Here is a 17,243-nt window from a genome sequence, read left to right as displayed (position 1 = left end):
GACCAATGCATTTTCCACCTTAAGCTTATACTCTATTCAATAGGTTTTCCCTTGCTTTAAAAAAAAAAAAAAAACACATTCTCACAAAAAAGTTTCTTTTTGAGTATTTACTTGTGCTAGAAAGTTGTGCCAAGTTTTTGGAAAGGTTGCTTACTTGTTAACACGTGGGACCTGGCATAATAATTAACATTGTAAAGGGCTTGTCAAAAAGATGTAGGCCACAAATTACCACTAACCCCTTATCCAAGACATTGATGGGATCACAATGATGTCATAGTGCATTCTGGAAAATTCAGCTCAACGTAGTAATAGAACTATGAAAGCTCTATATGAATTACTAGTAAAGAGTCACAGGGGCGGAGATGAGTCACACTAAGATGTCCACTCCTAGCTTAATTGATACTCCATGGGCCATGTGCGTCATCACAAATCTAGGTGGAAGCTGCTGAAGGGATCTTACATATTTGCTCTTTTAAATAGAATTCAATCCAGGAGGTCACATCCTATCATGACTCATCTCCGCCTCCAGGACTCCTTGCTGGTCATATATATGCAGCTTTTAAAGTCCATTCTTTGAATAATGCGATATATCCCAAAATATAGAAGGACATCATTTGTTCCTGCCATTGTCCTGCATAATAGGTTGGCGGCAGCATGGACTTAAATCCTAATGAGAGGTTACCTTAAAGGCACTAATGGCAGAATACATTCACACGACCGTATGATTTCTACAGTCCCGTATTTACGGGCCGTATATACGTGACGTTTTTCATCCGTATGCAGCATGTATGTAACCCGTATTTTATACGTCCCCATAGACTTTAGGGCATACGGAACTGAATACGGGAGAAAATAGGACATGCTCTATATTTTTATACGGCCAGTATACGGTACGGTACGGAACGGATTTAACAACGGCAATATAAATGGTCAGACGTATTGTCCATTGAAATGAATGTGGCCGTATGTAATCCGTTAAAAAAACGGTACGGTACGGTACAGATACGGCGTTTCATACGTCCGTGTGAATGTAGCCTAAGGTATGGCACAGCAACTTAAAGGGGTATCCCCACCTGGGCATTTAAATTTATTCTAATTCACCAGTCATAAAAATTGCATGCTATTAAAAAAACATGCACAAGTGTGAAGATATTTTCTTATAAATGTTGCCATGTTGTCCCTCAGAAATGAGATACTTGTCCCTGGATACGACCACCCCCACACCATACCAGCTGTGGCCAACCATGTGCTATTGAGGCACCCAACCACCTAGATTCAGTATTTGATACCTCAGAACACCAGTGGGGCAAGTAGTAAATCCCAGACATTTCATATGCAAAAACTATTTACTTCTTTGTGCAAGCACCCCAGCAGCAGTGGTTATATCCAAGGACATCAATCTCATTTCTAAGGGACAACATGGCTACATTTATAGGAAATTATCCTAACACGCGTAAATTTCTTATTAATATCCAATTGAATAAATGTACATATATGGCAGAAGAACCCAAATGTAAATGTCCAGAAGAGAATACACCTAATGCATGATGGTGATGGTGTGGGGGGGGGGAAGCAATAGTTTATCCCCAGTTCAAGATGATATGAATTAGATGACCACTAGAGACAACCGTTTCCAATTGCCTACTGGTCCATTTCCGTCACAGACACCCGGAGTGTACCTACATACAGCACTCATTATACACAGGGGAGACATTCAGCCCAGCTGCTCCGTGTGTTGCGGCTTCTTCGACCTCCAGTCCCGAGTTTCCTACGGCCGACATTCCTTTCTTCACACCATGACAATGAGAATATCAAAGACATGGCTTTCCACAGCAACAATAAGACGCGGAGTAGTTACTGCCCACACAAGATCAGTGGGTTATACAGAAGCAATCTGTGCTGTAAGAACCTTCCATCAACAGCCGGTGAAGAGTCATCACAAGACTGTGTGCACACTGACCAAGTAATGCACATTGCACTCCGCAATCTAAGCTATTAAAGTGGAGCTCTGCTTCTGAAGCAACTTTACATAATCTCACAGGGAAACGCATAAACAGTTTTCTGAAATAATGGTATTACTGGAGCGGATCCAATAATAACAATCAGCAGGACTACAGAGAATATCACAAAATATTTTATGTAAATGGCAGCTTGTCATCCGCTAAGCCGGCAGAGTGACAGCAAGGAATTATTAAGTAGTTGTGGGCCATTCCCCGTACCATAAAAATAATATGTTATCTTTATTCTATAGATCACGACGATTACGGTGACACATCCTTTATATCGTTTTTTTATAAACTGTATATACTCTTGTATAAGCCGAGTTTTTAAACACAAAAAACGTGCTGAAAAATCTCACCTCGGCTTATACAGGAGTCAATAAAAAAAATAAACTTACATACTCACCTTCTGATACCCCAGCGGGCTGGCTGGCCGGATACCCCAGCGGGCTGGCTGGCCGGATACCCCAGCGGGCTGGCTGGCCGGATACCCCAGCGGGCTGGCTGGCCGGATACCCCAGCGGGCTGGCTGGCCGGATACCCCAGCGGGCTGGCTGGCCGGATACCCCAGCGGGCTGGCTGGCCGGATACCCCAGCGGGCTGGCTGGCCGGATACCCCAGCGGGCTGGCTGGCCGGATACCCCAGCGGGCTGGCTGGCTGGATACCCCAGCGGGCTGGCTATATACTGCGGCGGCTGTGATCAATGCATTTCCCGCCCTCGGCTTATACAGGCAGTCCCCGGGTTACATACAGGATAGGGTCTGTAGGTTTGTTCTTAAGTTGAATTTGTATGCAAGTCGGAACTGTATACTTTATAATTGTAAACCCAGCCAAAATTTTTTGGTCTCTGTCACAATTGTATTTTAAAAAAGTTGGGTTGTCATAAGAACCAGGACTAACAATAAAGCTTCATTACAGACACCTGTGATAACTGTTATAGCTGATCATTGTAGCCTAGGACTAAAGTACAGTAAATTACCAACATCCAGAGGTCCGTTTGTAACTAAGTAGGGGGCTGACTGTACTCGAGTCAATAGGTTTTCCCAGTTTTTGGTGGTAAAATTAGGTACCTCGGCTTATCCCTCTATATTTGTACTGTGGAGTCTTTGCTTTGAACTTTGGTACAGAAAGGGAATGTTGATTAGTTGTCTCCTACCGCTAAGAGCAGGTATGGAAATTAGTCTGAGACAGATGTAAAAGGGATTTACCATATCTGTCTCTTCCTAGACACTACAGTATTTCAAAGTGCACAACTGTATGATAAATTTTGGACAACTTTCTAAAGAACTTTGTAACTTTACATCCCCTAGTGGTTTGCCTCAATTCCCTGCAACATTCTGGCACAAATTTTGCAAATCATCTTTGGGGTGATATAAAATAAAACACAAGATCAGCAGCCAATAAGTTACCACACAGTGTCTTTGTTGCAGATAACATATATATCCATCAGTGCCTCCTTGATGAGCCCGACCCAAGAATCCCAGGAGCGAGCCACAGCTGTAAAGATTGCCAGCAGCTTAAATCTTACAATCCCTCCGGAATGAGCGACATTGATATGAATGGAAATGACTGACACCGGAGTGAAACAATCTGAAATTTCCTTTGACTCAGAGAGGAAACTTCCACTTAATATTTCAACGTTACGATTGTAAGATTAACGACAAGCAAGGATAATCTCCAAGGATCTTCAGCGAATGTGCAGGTCGTGAGCAGAGAGATGGAGGGATGACGGAAACATCTGGCTCATGTATACGATGGGACCTGCTCGTAGACATTAACTACGGTGACTCTAGAAACCATGATTGGGACACACTATAAAGCCATAATTACAGTCTGTGTCCGATGATTAATATGTTTTCCTAAATACTTCATTAACTACACAATTGACGTCCCTTTAAACATGACAATAATTGCATTTAACATCATCATATTCACTTTATCCTAAGACATTAGGCAAGAAATTCACATTTTACTCCCAACCATACCATAATCTCAAGTGTCCAGTAGGTGGCCCATTCCTAAATGACACTACCATCCCTTCTCCTGTGCTCAGATTGACAGCTCTTGTGCCCAATCAGAAGATCTCTAGATCAGGTCACTCAGAGCAGAGAACCCTTGATAATAGATCAGCCCCCATGACACGTCCCTTTAAATTGCAAAAAGAGGACTCTTCACAGAAACTGGGCTGCTGTATGGCAAACAGATGTGTGTGTGGTCTTCACTGTAAGTTTCCTACCTAGTGATGGGCTAAATGGGTAAGGCCGAATTGACTTGGAACACTTTCTATAAAATAATCTTCATTTCTAAAACATGCAATGTCATATCCATCAGATACAACTATGTTTACGCTGTCCTGTCTTGCTCTATAATGTGCTGACAATGTACAGGTGATAAATACTAAGAGTTGTGGGGACCAAGTTCTATGCCCCCTATTGATTATTAGGATGGGGGACCCTTGTGCCCTCCCGATGCCTCCAACCAGAGACCTTGGCTATAAGAAGAGCGGCAGTGAACCACTAGTGATCCAGTTTTGTGACCTCCACTGATCTACACCCATCATTCAGTGGATAGCTGCTTTGAGCTGGACTATCCCTTTAATGCAAACCCATCATAAAGGACAAGCATGCTGTGATTACTGCCAAATTGCTTTCCTCATTCTTGACTGTCAGCAGTGACAGATTCATCATATCTGAGAGTCTCGATAAACCGTCCATAGTAATCGACTGTAACACATCAAGTGCATCGTAATTTAGCTGCTCAATGTAGGTCCTTAGCTCATACACCTGAAGACCAAGGAGAAGGACATCTCAAAAGCTTTTACTGCCCCAGATCAGGGCTCCCCCTACACTGAGCATCCTGCAATGCAATCAGCAAGGCAGGGCAGAAGGGGCACATTAGTAGAAGGGTTAATATAATACGGGTGACTGCTATAAAGAGGGAGCAGCCAGTTCACCCGCAGTAAAAAACATTGCGAATAAATTACTATCACAACAGCAAAACGTTAACCCCAAAACCACTGTCAACGTCTATTCCAGCATGATCCCCATAGAGAAGACAACAGCTAATGCTAGCCACAGCCTGACAACACAGACTGCTGACAACCTCAACGGGGGGGTGACAGCTCCATCCTGACAACCTCATCCCTGAAGTGATCGGACATCTCGAAAACTGACAACCTCTATAACATAGAACATGACTTGGACAGCTGACAACCTCAACTCAGACAGTCGCAACACCAGAAATAATGACAGCATCGATCTGACAACCTCAGCACCACAGAGATCCGACATCTCAAGAACTGACAACCTATATAACGGAGAACATGACAACCAATGCCTTCCCCAGCCTGACAACCACCGGTGACTGCTGACAACCTCAACTGAGACAGCCACAACATCAGAGAAAGTGACAGCATCGATCTGACAACCTCAGTATTACAGAGATAAGACATCTCAAGAACTGACAACCTCTGTAACAAAGATGCTGACAACCTGTTCTGGCTTCCTGACAACCTGAACATCAAACTGACAATCAAAGCGCAGAAGACATTGACAGCTTCATCCCGACAACCTCTGCCCCACAGAGAGCAGATACGTCCTGACAACTTCTGAGAACCTGACAACCAGTGACAACTCAGCTCTCATCACACTGAGTGTATAAGATAACTCCGGTGAGTTCTCCTCCATCACACACAGGAGGCTGCGGTGACATGGAGCAGCACAGGGGACGGTGCATCTCATCACCAAAGTTTCTTCTCTCTGCAGTGAACATGGGAAAAAGTTGCAGTAGCGGCGGCAGCGGAGACATAAGCTGAGTGCGCGCTCGTACTCACAGCACAGGAGCAGCAGAGGCAGGCAGCACATCCCGGCCGGCATTGTCCCGGAGCTCAGACCCGCAGCGCCCCGCACATCCCGCAGCCACTGAGCTCTGCCTGGCCGTGCACTGACAGCAGCCCGCCCCCGCCGCAGCCAGAGCATGAGAGCCGCCGCCGGATTGGCCGCCTCTTGGAACATTCTAATTGGACGCTAAGAGACGCGCGGTGATTGGCTGAGAGCTGCCCTTTGTGAGGCGGCAGAGGGAAGGGGAGAAAGTTTAGGCTTCTGAGGTAGCGGAGGGGGAGAAGTCATAGAGAGACGGCCCGTGCTCGGCTGCGGGGCAGCGGGAGAGAGCAAAGTCATTATAAAGCTATACCTGGGGGGCTACATCCACACGAACGTTATAGGGGAGATTTATTACAAGTGTTTATCAGCAAAATTGTTCCAGTTACACATGCCAACCAATCATGGCTAAGCTTTCATTTTCCCACAGCTGTTTATAAAATGAAAGCTGAGCTCTGATTGGTTTCCATGAGTAATTAGAACAGTTTTACCTCAGACACTTCTGATAAATCTCCCCCATAATCAGAAACTCTAATTCTGGGTGAAAAATCCATCTTAGATATCACCATGTGAAGATCCCCTAAGGCTACCTGCACATGTTGCGGAGTATCCGACGAGAAAGCACTGTGCCGCAATTTACTTACATTGTGCATGTAAGTGCATGGCTTGCGCACAATTTTAAAGTTAAATCCCGCACTCTGTCCAAATCAGTTGGACCCCCCATTTCTGTGGCATGATGCGCCAAAATGATATTGCGTGCGACACAATCCCCTTCTAAATCCCTGTCCCAGTGCCCCGAAAACCCGACGGATATGCGGCCGCGGGACCCTTAGTAAATAAGCCCCATTATGTGCAAATTTTTAATACAGTAGCATTAAAGTGAATTTGATTTGGAAACAAATCGTGTAGCTCAGTGCAGAAAATAAAATAATGATCATGTTGCTTTTCTTGTGCGACCTCGTGGATTTTTGCATGTGTTTTTTTTACATTGTAGTATATGGGAGAGTGAAAATCAAATCTGAATAAATATGCAGTTTTCAAATTAAGTTTCCTCCGCCTGATGGGATGGGAAAAATAGATACAAATGCATGCATAAAATCCACATAAAAACACACAAGTTACTCAACACTAAATAGGCAAGACATCTACCACCCGAATAAAAGACTACATGAAAATGCAAAACACCTATGGAGCCTGGAGCCCCTCAACCTCATTTGCATACAGTCCTTCATCCTGGTTGTAGATGCCCTTTAAAACTGTGACTATTGAATGCAGATTTTCATGGGGGTATCATGTACAGATAGCATAAGAGCGCACACCCACAAAGCATATTTTGTGTGGATTTTCTGTGCATATTTATCCAAATCCCATATACTCGGTGTCAAAAAATCTGCAGCCGTATCTACAGTCATTTTTGTGTTAAAATTCATCTACCATGTATAAACATTTCTGTTATTAAAAAAATGTACTTGTGTGAAGATAATTTTCTATACATGTAGCAATATTGTCCCTTAGAAACTAAATAGCTGTCCTTGGATACAACCACCACTTCCCTCTTCCAGCAATGGCCAGGCAGGCACTATAGAAGCACACGAACATCTGGATTAAGCATTCATTACGACTTTGGGGCATGTAGTAACTCCCAGACATTTCTTTTGCAAAAAACGATTTGTTTCTTTGCGCAATCCCGCCATCAGAGGTGGTCGTATCCAAGAACAGTTGTCCTTGGATAACATGGCTACATTTATGGGAAATTATTTTCACACAGGTACATTTAGTTTAATTACATCCAATTGAAGAAATGTATATATATGTTTAATGAATTAAATTAAATGTGAATGCCCAGATGAGAATAGTCTTTTAACTTAACTCATGGCCATTACTAAAAGGAAATCAACCAGTGAAAAAAAAAAAAAAGTACAAATACTCACCTGGGGGGCTGTATATAGTTATAATAGGAGGTCTGTATATAGTTATAATAGGTGGGCTGTATATAGTTATTATAGGGAGGCTGTATATAGTTATAATAGGAGGGCTGTATATAGTTACAGGGGGCTGTATATAGTTAATGCTGGGGGCTGTATATAGTGATTGCTGGAGGGGCTGTATATAGTGATTACTGGAAGCTGTATACAGTTATTGCTTGGAGACTGTATATAGTGATTATTGGTGGCTGTATCTAGTTATTGTTAGGGGCCTGTATATTGTTATTGCTGGGGCCTGGAAATAGTTATTGCTGGGGGCTGTATATAGAGACTACTGGGAGCTGTATATAGTGATTACTGGGAGGCTGTATATAGTAATTTCTGGGGGGCTGTATATAGTGATTACTGTGGGCTGTATACAGTGACTCCTAGGTGGCTGTATATATTTATAGCTGGGGGTTGTACATAGTGATTACTTGGGTCTGTGTATACTGGGAGTTGTATATAGTTATTGTTAGGGTGCTGTTTACAGTGATAACTAGGTGGCTGTATATATTTATTGCTGGGGGTTGTATACAGTGATTACTTGGGGCTGTATATACTGGGAGATGTATACAGGCAGTCCCCAGGTTACGTACAAGATAGGTTCTATAGCTTTGTTCTTCAGTTGAATTTGTATGTAAGTCTAAACTATATATTTTATAACTGTAACCCCAGCCAAATATTTTTTGGTCTCTGTGACAATTGGATTATAAAAATGTTGGATTGTCATAAGAAACAGGTTTAACAATAAATCTTAATTTCAGACACCTTTGATAACTCTTACAGCTGATCATTGTATCCTGGGACTAAAGTACAGTAAATTACCAACATCCAGAGGGCTGTTTGTAACTAGGGGTCGTCTGTTAGTCTGGTGTTCTTAAGTAGGGAACCGCCTGTATAGTTATTGTTAGGGCGCTGTATATAGTGATTACTGGGTGGCTGTATATATTTATTGCTGGGGGGGGGGTTGTACATAGTGATTATTAGCGGTTGCATATAGTTTTTGCTGGGGGCTGAATATAGTGATTACTGGGGGCTGTACATAGTGATTTCTTGGGGCTGTATATACTGGGAGCTGTATATAGTGATTGCTGCAGGAGCTGTATACAGTGATTACTGGGTGGCTGTATATATTTATTGCTGGGGGGCTGTATACAGTGATTACTTGGGGCTGTGTATAGTGATTACTGGGGGCTGTATACAGTGATTGATGGGGGCTGTATATAGTGATTAATTGGGGCTGTATATAGTCATTACTTGTGGCTGTATATACTGGGAGCTGTATATAGTTATTGTTAGGGCGCTGTATACAGTGATTGCTGGGAGCTGTATACAGTTATTACTGGGAGGCTGTATATAGTGATTACTGGAAGCAGTATACAGTTATTACTGGGAGGCTGTATATATTGATTACTGGGAGCAGTATACATTTATTACTGGGAGGCTGTATATAGTGATTACTGGGAGCCGTATATAGTTATTACTGGGAGGCTGTATATAGTTATTGCTGAGGGAGGTGTATATAGTGATTACTGGGGGCTGTATACAGTGATTGATGGGGGCTGTATATAGTGATTAATTGGGGCTGTATATAGTGATTACTTGTGGCTGTATATACTGGGAGCTGTATATAGTTATTGTTAGGGTGCTGTATATAGTGATTACTGGGAGCAGTATACAGTTATTACTGGGAGGCTGTATATATTGATTACTGGGAGCAGTATACATTTATTACTGGGAGGCTGTATATAGCGATTACTGGGAGCCGTATATAGTTATTACTGGGGCTGTATACAGTTATTGCTGAGGGAGGTGTATATAGTGATTACTGGGGGCTGTATCCAGTGATTGATGGGGGCTGTATATAGTGATTACTTGTGGCTGTATATACTGGGAGCTGTATATAGTTATTGTTAGTGATTACTGGGAGCAGTATACAGTATACTGGGAGGCTGTATATATTGATTACTGAGAGCAGTATACATTTATTATTGGGAGGCTGTATATAGCGATTACTGGGAGCCGTATATAGTTATTATTGGGAGGCTGTATATAGCGATTACTGGGAGCCGTATATAGTTATTACTGGGAGGCTGTATATAGTTATTACTGGGAGGCTATATATAGTGATTACTGGGAGCACTATATAGTTATTACTGGGAGCAGTATACAGATATTACTGGGAGGCTATATATAGTGATTACTGGGAGCAGTATATAGTTATTACTGGAAGGCTGTATATAGTGATTACTGGGAGCAGTATATAGTTATTACTGGAAGGCTGCATATAGTGATTACTGGGAGCAGTATACAGTTATTACTGGGAGGCTGTATATAGTGATTACTGGGAGCAGTATACAGTTATTACTGGAAGGCTGTATATAGTGATTACTGGGAGCAGTATACAGTTATTACTGGGAGGCTGTATATAGTGATTACTGGGAGTAGTATACAGTTATTACTGGGAGGCTGTATATATTGATTACTGGGAGCAGTATACAGTTATTACTGGGAGGCTGTATATAGTGATTACTGGGAGCAGTATACAGTTATTACTGGGAGGCTGTATATAGTGATTACTGGGAGCAGTATACAGTTATTACTGGGAGGCTGTATATAGTGATTACTGGGAGCAGTATACAGTTATTACTGGGAGGCTGTATATAGTGATTGCTGTTCCCTGTCTGGACTACATTTTTTCTTTAAATGGAAAAAAAACCTGATGAATGGTGTCTGGAGGCAAGGCTAGGAAACAGCAACTCATTTCCCATTCAAGTATATGTACGATGACCTGCAATAACATAACTTGCCCACTATACACAGATCAGAGCTGTGTAAAATTTCAGCACCAGATGTAGGGTCCAATATTATACCCACGGATCTGATATTAATGACCCATCCTAACCTTTGGTTAGTCATAGTAGTCTCTCCTCATTACACTTTATACCCAATTCTAGGCTAATAATTCACACTGTCACTGCCCTCCTGGATCCAATGGTCCAGATATAAGCACGCTCCAGTTCTCACATGCCGTCTTCTGCTGACCTCGGCTTACCGGAGCTTGTTTCCTCACAGCTAAACCCAGGCGTTCTCTTGTAATATCCTCATAGAAGGTGTCTGTGACATGTCATGACCTTCTCCGTGTGCAATCATGGCACAGCAATACAAAAACAGACAAAATCGCTTACAGGGACAGTATTTTATAGGTGGAGAGAATTTTGCCTTTGTACATACATGTATATACAGAGATTGTAGGCAATTTAAAGACAGACGTCCCCCATCAGCTTCAACAATTTGCATCCTTTAACCCCTTCCTACCGATGCCCTTTTTCAGTGTTTATATGTGTTTCCATTATTTGTTACCCTTCCTTAAAAACCCATAACTTTTATTTTCCTACGTACAGAGCTTTATGGGGGCTTGTTTTCTGCATAACAAATTGTTCTTCCTAGTATCGCTATTTCATATTCCTTGCTGTGCTCTGGGTAGCGGGAAAAAAAAATTCCCAACAAAGTAAAATTGACAAAAAGACACTTTTGCACCATGTTCTTGTGAGCACTCTAAATGACACCTCCCCTTTATTCTCTGGGCCGATTCGATCGTGATGATACCCCATTTATATAGGTTTTATATAATATACTTAAATTTCATATAATAACCTAAAACCTTTTGTACGAAAAGGAATTTTTTCATTTCAACATATACAGACGCTAAAAAACGTTTTCACACTTTGGTGTAGTGTCACCTTTTGTGGAAGGTGATATGGGGTTCATGCACAGGCCACTAAGGCTTCACTTTTGGCCTTGGTACTCTGACAGCACCAGGCAACCACAACAGAATGGTAGCGACCCAATTCACCATTATGTGCTGCTATGGGTTTCACCGTCTACATTTGACCATCCCAATGCTAATATATTAAAAACAGCATTCCTGTAGGTAAACACACCCATTTTACAATGTATTTTGCTGGTGCCCACCGGAGGTACATGCTACCAAATTATGAAAATGACCTTCTACAACCACCCGAAGGCTGCTTTCACACTGGCCGTGTGGGGATGTTTATCCAGCCGCAAGTTTGTGACCAGATAGACAGCTACTGCGCCCTATTTTTAAGACTCTTTGCTGTTCTTCTCCATGGAGCAGCGCTCTTCCCTCCTTCTCCAGCATGCTGTTGTGTGAAAATAGCCTAAGGCCGGTGCCACATGTGCCGCTTTGTCTGCATTTGCAAATACAAATGCAGACAAAGCTGCACCCAACGGGGCGGGCCGCGGCTTGATCGCATCGGCGTTCTACGGAAACGCCTATGATCGTGAACGAGCCGCCGGTGTTCTGCGTTAATTTAATGCAAAACACTGGCGGCTCGTTCCCAATCGCAGGCATTACCATAGAAACGCCGATGCGATCGAGCCGCGGCCTGCTCCGGTAGGTGCGGCTTTGTCTGCGTTTGCAAACGCAGACAAAACAGCACCTGTGGCAACAACCTAAGGGTACATTCACATGGCCGTATGCCCAGTAGAGCGATAAAGCATGTTCTATCTTTTCCCAGTGTACAGCGCAGAACGGTGCCACACATGTGTGGCACTGTACTGCAGCCGGGCCGCCATTGCCATCTATGGGAACGTACACTCACCGGCCACTTTATTAGGTACACCATGCTAGTAATGGGTTGGACCCCCTTTTGCCTTCAGAACAGCCTCAATTCTTCGTGGCATAGATTCAACAAGGTGCTGGAAGCATTCCTCAGAGATTTTGGTCCATATTGACATGATGGCATCACACAGTTGCCACAGATTTGTCGGCTGCACATCCATGATGGATCTCCCGTTCCACCACATCCCAAAGATGCTCTATTGGATTGAGATCTGGTGACTTTGGAGGCCATTTGAGTACAGTGAACTCATTGTCATGTTCCCTGTCTCGGATCGCGGGTGCACACGTGCCTCTCCAGGTTCCGGTGCCCGGCGGCACTCACCTCTCCCGGCTCCAGCGGCGTCCTCCGCAGCTCCCGCGGCTCGGCGCGCGGCCCTGTCTCCTAGGGCGCGCGCGCGCGCGACGTCTCGCTGAGATTTAAAGGGCCAGTGCGCCAATAATTGTCGCTGGCCTGATTTAAATTCCAGCCTCTTCCTTTTGCCCTTGCTGGATCTTCAAGTCTTCCCATGAAGTGAAAGCTCTCCTGTGATTCCTGTGATTCCTGCGTTCCTGTGATTCCTGTGTTCCTGTGATTCCTGCGTTCCTGTGATTCCTGCGTTCCTGTGATTCCTGTTTGCCAGTCCGTACCTGTGGTTCTGCGTTCCTTTGTGGCGGCTCCTGAGATTTCTGACGTGAGTGGTGTCTCCTGTATTACTACCTTGGCAGCCACCGCGAGCTAGTCGCACCTGTGGAACGACCTGGTGGAATCCCGCCGCAGCAAGTCCATCCCGCTTTGCGGCGGGCTCTGGTGAACACCGGGGTTCCACTTAGACTCCGGTCCCAGGTCAGCTAGTACCACCTCCCGTGGTGGTCCAGAGGGTCCACAGACTTCCGGCCCTGACACTGAGATGATTCCAGCTTTATGACATGGCACATTATCCTGCTGAAAGTAGCCATCAGATGTTGGGTACATTGTGGTCATAAAGGGATGGACATGGTCAGCAACAATACTCAGGTAGGCTGTGGCGTTGCAACGATGCTCAATTGGTACCAAGGGGCCCAAAGAGTGCCAAGAAAATATTCCCCACACCATGACACCACCACCACCAGCCTGAACCATTGATACAAGGCAGGATGGATCCATGCTTTCATGTTGTTGTGCCAAATTCTGACCCTACCATCCGAATGTCGCAGCAGAAATCGGAATCATCAGACCAGGCAACGTTTTTCCAATCTTCTACTGTCCAATTTCGATGAGCTTGTGCAAATTGTAGCCTCAGTTTCCTGTTCTTAGCTGAAAGGAGTGGCACCCGGTGTGGTCTTCTGCTGCTGTAGCCCATCTGCCTCAAAGTTCGACGTACTGTGTGTTCAGAGATGCTCTTCTGCCCACCTTGGTTGTAACGGGTGGCGATTTGAGTCACTGTTGCCTTTCTATCAGCTCGAACCAGTCTGCCCATTCTCCTCTGACCTCTGGCATCAACAAGGCATTTCCGCCCACAGAACTGCCGCTCACTGGATGTTTTTTCTTTTTCGGACCATTCTCTGTAAACCCTAGAGATGGTTGTGCGTGAAAATCCCAGTAGATCAGCAGTTTCTGAAATACTCAGACCAGCCCTTCTGGCACCAACAACCATGCCACGTTCAAAGGCACTCAAATCACCTTTCTTCCCCATACTGATGCTCGGTTTGAACTGCAGGAGATTGTCTTGACCATGTCTACATGCCTAAATGCACTGAGTTGCCGCCATTTGATTGGCTGATTAGAAATTAAGTGTTAACGAGCAGTTGGACAGGTGTACCTAATAAAGTGGCCGGTGAGTGTATATACAGACTCAAATTTGCAGCCACATATACATTCCCACAGACTGGCGTGTTAAGGAGCCCTTAGGATGAGAACATGTGATGTTTTTGGCGTAACTTTTTTATTTTTATTTTCCACATACCACTGTATGCTTGGGTCAAAGAACTTCTCTTAAATCTGCATCAAAAAATACAGGGAAGAACATGACAAAAACGATTAAACAAATCTGCATAAACTGAGAAACAAACCTGTAATAGAGGAGGAAGAGGAAAAAGCAGCTTGTGTTGTACAGGCCAAAAATAGATGTGTGATGAAAAGGTTAATTTAAAAAGCAATCTAGGTGTGATGTGCGCTGCCAGATCCTACTCATTTCTGCTAAATGGAAGTTTACACATTATTTCCTGTTTATGATTGACTTACATATTACATTAAATTACCATCACAATATGGGGTCTTATTATCATTATTATTGTCGTCTATTATTATGGTGCTGAGGATGCCGGCCATAAGAAAACAATAAAACCTGCAATAATAAGCTGAAAAAATTACCTCTTTATTCAAAAGCTAAACATTCAGGCAATACTATACCCAGCATCTGACCCTCAAGGCGACCATTTGGGTAATCTCTGTGTTGTGTTAAGTTGTCCATTAAAGATTTATATTCTTATTAATTTTTCTTCTTTGGCCATTTTACGTATAAGCGTGCTCAGTGGTGGCAGGGACCGAGGGGCATTTGTGACCCATGACTAACACTACGAGGTTGCCTGCTCCTGATGGGCCCAGAAAGCTATTTGGCATCTAATACCCACCACAATGGGCTGGATAGGAAACATCCAATGGAGAGAGGAGCTGTTATCACTGTACGTGAGAATGTCAGTGTCTGTGGGGGTGAAATTTAGACAAATAGAAAGGCAGAAAGAATAGGTCCAACGCGGAGGAGATTGTCAGGGAGAGATGCAGAAAGACAGGTGACACGGGATGTCTTGCTGCTTACAGCATCCAAGTTACTTTATGTATACTTTATGTATACTCCTAGGACTGTGAACATAAGCGTTCACATATTACCATATAAGCGCTTACTTAAAACTGATGATGAAACTCAAAGGGGTTTTCCCACAAAACAAGTTAAGCCCTATCCATAGGATAGGGCTTTACTTGCTGATCAGTGTGGTTCTGAGTGATGAGAAGATCCCCACAGATCACGAGAACAGGGGGTCCAATGGAGTCTGATGGAGTCGCTCTCCCAGATGAGCCGTGCAGCCAGCCACGCATGGCCGGGCTGTCCCATTCATCTCTATGGAGCTGACTGAGATTGCAGAGCACCAAGATGCGTGTCCTGCTGCTCTGCTCATCTCTGGGAGTGACAAGGGGTCCGACTGTGGGGGTTTTATCACTGATCAGCAAATTAGGCTCTGTTTCGTGGGAAAACCCCTTTAAACAACTAAGGGGGAAGAGTCCAAGCTGAAGATTTTAACAGTGATGTACAATGTCTATTCTTAGGAAAGGTCTATGGCCTACTCCAGACACATGGCAATAATTGTGTACAAACAGAGGCAGATGTGGTATTTTGGGAGGGCAAACAAAGAAAAGTCTTGAGGCCCAAATGCAATATTTTGCCTGGGATGTGGTGCCACCGGATTCTTTTCTCCTCCTCTTCCAGTCGTTTGAATTTCTTCCTCTCTGATTTATTGATAAACTGTCTCTATGTTGCAGATAGATAAGCGAACCAAGTCATTCTCACTTGAAAAAGGGTCCTTAGCCCTGAAACGCATTATGCTCTAAATAACCTTTTGCAGAAACTGACTCTTGCATTCCTACTATTGGTGTGTACCTACCAGCCACTTTCATTTGTACCTACTAAAACCAGTGTGCCTACTTAGGTTTAAGGATCCCATGAAGGCAGCCACCTTACACATTCTAGAGTTGTGCCTATAGTGTTGCACACTAGACAAAATTGTTGTCTAGTGGCTTGGAAGACACTGGACTATTCTGAAGTGGCTTCTACGAGCCCTGACCTAAATCCTTTGTAGCATCTTTGGAAGGAGATGAAACATGTTGTCACATGTCACACCCCAGACAACTGGAGCAGTTTGCTCATGAGGAGTGACCCAACATATCTGCTGAGAGGTGCAGAAGTCCCTCAGAAGATGGGAACCATCATTTCTTTCCAGGCCTGTTTCATGAGTTTTAGTTTTTAAAAAATTCTGTTGAAGCATTGTTGAAAAGCAATATTTGCCTTTCATTTATTCCTTTTAATAGAAATTTAATTTATTCTTACTCCGTAATGTGTAAGTACTTAAGGCAGCCACCTTAAGTACTTACACATTCTAGAATTGTGCCTATAGTGTTGCACACTAGACAAAATTGTTGCCACCCACAATGGTCACAGAAGGAACTTGAATCTTACAAAAGTAAAAATAAATAAAATTTCTATGAAAATTAACCATGCTTCAACAGAAATTTAAAAAAACCCCCATGAAACAAGCCTGGACAGAAATGATGGTACCCCTGAAAAAAATGTGAGCAAAAGAATATGTTAAATAAAAGTGTGTCCACTAATTAGCATCGCACGTGTCTACAATCTTGTAATCAGTCAGTGGCCTGCATATAGGATACAGCCACTCATTGTGCTGTTTGGTGACATGGTGTGTTCCACAACCAGAGGAAGCAAAGGAAAGAGTTGTCTAAGGAGCTTTAAAAAACAAAATGTATAGACAAGCATGTTAAAGGTAAAGAGATTAAAGGTGAACTTCAAGTTCAAGGAACATCAGTGTCAGATCGCATAATCCGTTATTGTTTGTGCCAAAGGTGAACTTATTGGGAGATGACCAAAGAGGACACCTTTGGTGAAAATAAATCTTAAAAAGCAAGACTGAAATTTGCAAAACTACATGTTGACAAGCCACAAAGCTTCTGGGAGAATGTCCTATGGACAGATGAGACTAAAATCATCAAACTTTTTGGCAAGG

The 17,243-nt window shown here is 43.5% G+C and overlaps 1 protein-coding gene across 1 annotated transcript in view; it reads right to left on the bottom strand.

Annotated features, from left to right (window-relative positions):
* B3GLCT (beta 3-glucosyltransferase) overlaps positions 1-5,955 on the bottom strand; it is a 299,257-nt gene extending 293,302 nt beyond the window's left edge. The window contains exon 1 of the mRNA XM_072134376.1: positions 5,834-5,955. Within this exon, the coding sequence (XP_071990477.1) occupies positions 5,834-5,876 (43 nt within the window). The 5' untranslated portion in view covers positions 5,877-5,955. The remainder of the gene's footprint in view (positions 1-5,833) is intronic.
* Between the last annotated feature and the right edge of the window lie 11,288 nt (positions 5,956-17,243).

This window comes from Engystomops pustulosus, chromosome 2, assembly GCF_040894005.1.
Source record: "Engystomops pustulosus chromosome 2, aEngPut4.maternal, whole genome shotgun sequence".
NCBI classification, from domain to species: domain Eukaryota; kingdom Metazoa; phylum Chordata; class Amphibia; order Anura; family Leptodactylidae; genus Engystomops; species Engystomops pustulosus.
This window is presented reverse-complemented; position numbering and strand designations above follow the sequence as displayed.